This window comes from Bubalus bubalis, chromosome X (assembly GCF_019923935.1).
Source record: "Bubalus bubalis isolate 160015118507 breed Murrah chromosome X, NDDB_SH_1, whole genome shotgun sequence".
Taxonomy (NCBI): domain Eukaryota; kingdom Metazoa; phylum Chordata; class Mammalia; order Artiodactyla; family Bovidae; genus Bubalus; species Bubalus bubalis.
Window position 1 is genome coordinate 56,087,585 of NC_059181.1, and position 2,480 is coordinate 56,090,064.

The 2,480-nt window shown below is 48.2% G+C and overlaps 1 protein-coding gene across 1 annotated transcript; it reads right to left on the bottom strand.

Moving 5' to 3' along the window:
* Window positions 1–563: 563 nt before the first annotated feature.
* TBC1D25 (TBC1 domain family member 25) lies at window positions 564–942 on the bottom strand (the record flags this gene model as incomplete). The annotated part of the gene is given in 1 exon segment (XM_045164389.1): window positions 564–942. A coding segment is annotated over 1 exon segment (120 nt), but the record flags the coding sequence as incomplete, so codon positions are not given.
* Between the last annotated feature and the right edge of the window lie 1,538 nt (window positions 943–2,480).

The following is a 2,480-nucleotide window of genomic DNA, read 5'->3' on the forward strand; positions in this document are numbered from 1 at the left end:
TCTGTTCCTTCAATACCTTTCTGGGTATTTCCCTGCACGACCTTGGCTAAAGTAACTCCCTAGTTCAGAATCTTTTTCGTTATCTCCCCATGACATTCACCAGTGTCTGAAGCATATCCTTTATTTAGCTGTTTGTCTCCCCGACGAGTGTGTCTGCTCATCCAGGGTGGGGATTTGCACAAAAGTGCACTCTCAACACAATGTTAAACTGATGTCAGCTCCTCCTTTTCAGACAGCAACAACCTCCCTCATTTCTCAGGGCTCCACTCCATTAAGGCCCCTCCTCTAACCCTATAGCCCCTCCTCTCTACCCACAGTCTCCTCCTATCCATTCCAGAGGGCCCTACCCTTCTATTTGTAATCCCCACGCCCCACCCTCTGCCCCGCATTCCCAGGTCTAGCCTTCCCCCAGCCCCCACCCAAGCCACCAATATTCTGCCCTCTAGCCTCTCCCCTCACGTAACACCCCAATTCTCAAGTCCCGCCCTCCATCCTAGGACAGCCACCACCTTCCCCTCTCCCGGGAGCTCTGGGCGGGCTGAATGACGGGCCACCAGCCTCACCTTGACTCGGACCCGCACCACCTCTCGCTCCTCCTCCTCAGCTGCCGCCGCCTGGGCTCCCCCACCAGGCGAGGGCGCTCCGGAGCCAGCCAAGTCCGAGGACCCAGAGGCCGTCGCCATCCTGCTGCCACCCACCTCAGGGTGACAGTTGATCGTTGCCCCCTACCCTTGTGCGCACGCCAGAATGCGGGCGCCCGCGGCCCCACCTTGTGCCCTGGCGCAGGCGCAGAGGGCGCCAAGCGACCCTACCCACCCCCTGCTTGGCACAGGGAGGAGGTCACCTCTGCGCTTGCGCAGAGTGTGCTGTTGCCAAGAGCCCCGCCCCCAAAAGCCGGGCATTTTGCCTCAATTTAGCCAGTATGCAGGCGCCTACTGAGGCCCCGCCTTCCTCGTCCTTGATTTGCTCACTTTGCTTCCGGATTCGCCTAGGTGTGTGTTAACGCGGCGACCTATTGGGGCGAGAAAAGTGGGCGGGGAAAGGACGCTGCTGCGCGATAACGTCAAGGCCCCAGGTCCTGCCTCAAGTCGCCTCGCAGCTCTGCTTAGAGATGACGTCATCTATTTAAAATCATTTCAAATGAATCTGCTGAATGCAAGAATAATCCTTTTTCCACAATCTTTTAAAAAATAGCTTACACGTTATGAAAATTCACGGACCTGTACATTTAGATGTTTGCAGTTTCTGCCTGCATGTTATACTTCAATAAGTAATTTACCCATAAAATCCATTTGTATGCTCTGTGAACAAGTTTGCCTCTGTTTTTACTGAATCTTTACAACACGTTGAAGTCAGTCTTGTTATTAAACGGTGTGTGCCTACCAAATATCAGCTGAATACTGGACATATTTTAGACTCCTTGGAGAAAGTTTATGTGCCACAAAATGCAAAAAGCCATTCTCACTTTACTGTACAACGTCTCTATGGTTTGGACAAAATACATGCTGCCCTTAAAAATGTAATTTCTAACCAAGGAGTCCTGTAAGGTACCTGGACTTCAGCTATTGTTGCAGTATTGTACAGATGTTACCCTTAATGTTACCTTTTTAGAGAAGTCTCCTTTTCTAACACATTTCTTGTGGCACTGCCAGATTTTCTGATGAAAACAAGGAGTTTGAAAGTCACTTTTCATTAAAATTATCATACAGTGGAATGAGCAAAACATTAGCCTAGAACTTGGAATTTATCCTGAGGGCCCTGGAGCACAGGCTTATGATGTGTTCAGATGCCCCTGTCTTGGTTGTGGAGAAACCTCTGGAAGGAAATATACTGGAAGCAAGGAGAGCAAAAAGGAGGTCCTTGCCACAGTGCGGGGGAGAATTTTCTCTTTCATTTATTCATTCTTCCATTCAACAAAGTGTATACCATATAGTTTAAATATATTAATTCATTTAATCTGCATAAAAATCCTGAGTTAGGTACTATCATTATCAGCATTTTACATATAAAGCACTGAAAGAATGTCATGGGAAAACATGCTCAAGGGCAAAGGGATAGTAAATGGCACAGAGAGAAGAGAGTGCAATGGACAGAAGGTGGGGCTGTGCCTGCTATGCTTGAGGGAGAGCAAGGGCACCATCATGCCTTAAGAAAATAATGAAGTAAGTGATGGATCTGAGGTGAGAAATTAATGCAGGGTTTTGGGTTAACAGTGAGGCATTTCTCAAAAAGTGACACTGTAGGCTCAAGCAGTAAACTGAAGTCCTGCTCTGCACAGGTCACCTGGAGCCCATCTATAGGTATCTGCAGTTTAATTATTCATGGTCATCTCCACAAAATTTCTCAAGTACCCATTTGTTTTATGACTGAAGGTCTATGAGGTTAAAAACAGAGACTGCTGGATGAGCAATAGGGGTCTGTAGGGTTAGGGGTATCTGTGGGTACATGATAAGTGGTCTGTGGGGTGAGTGAAGGGATGT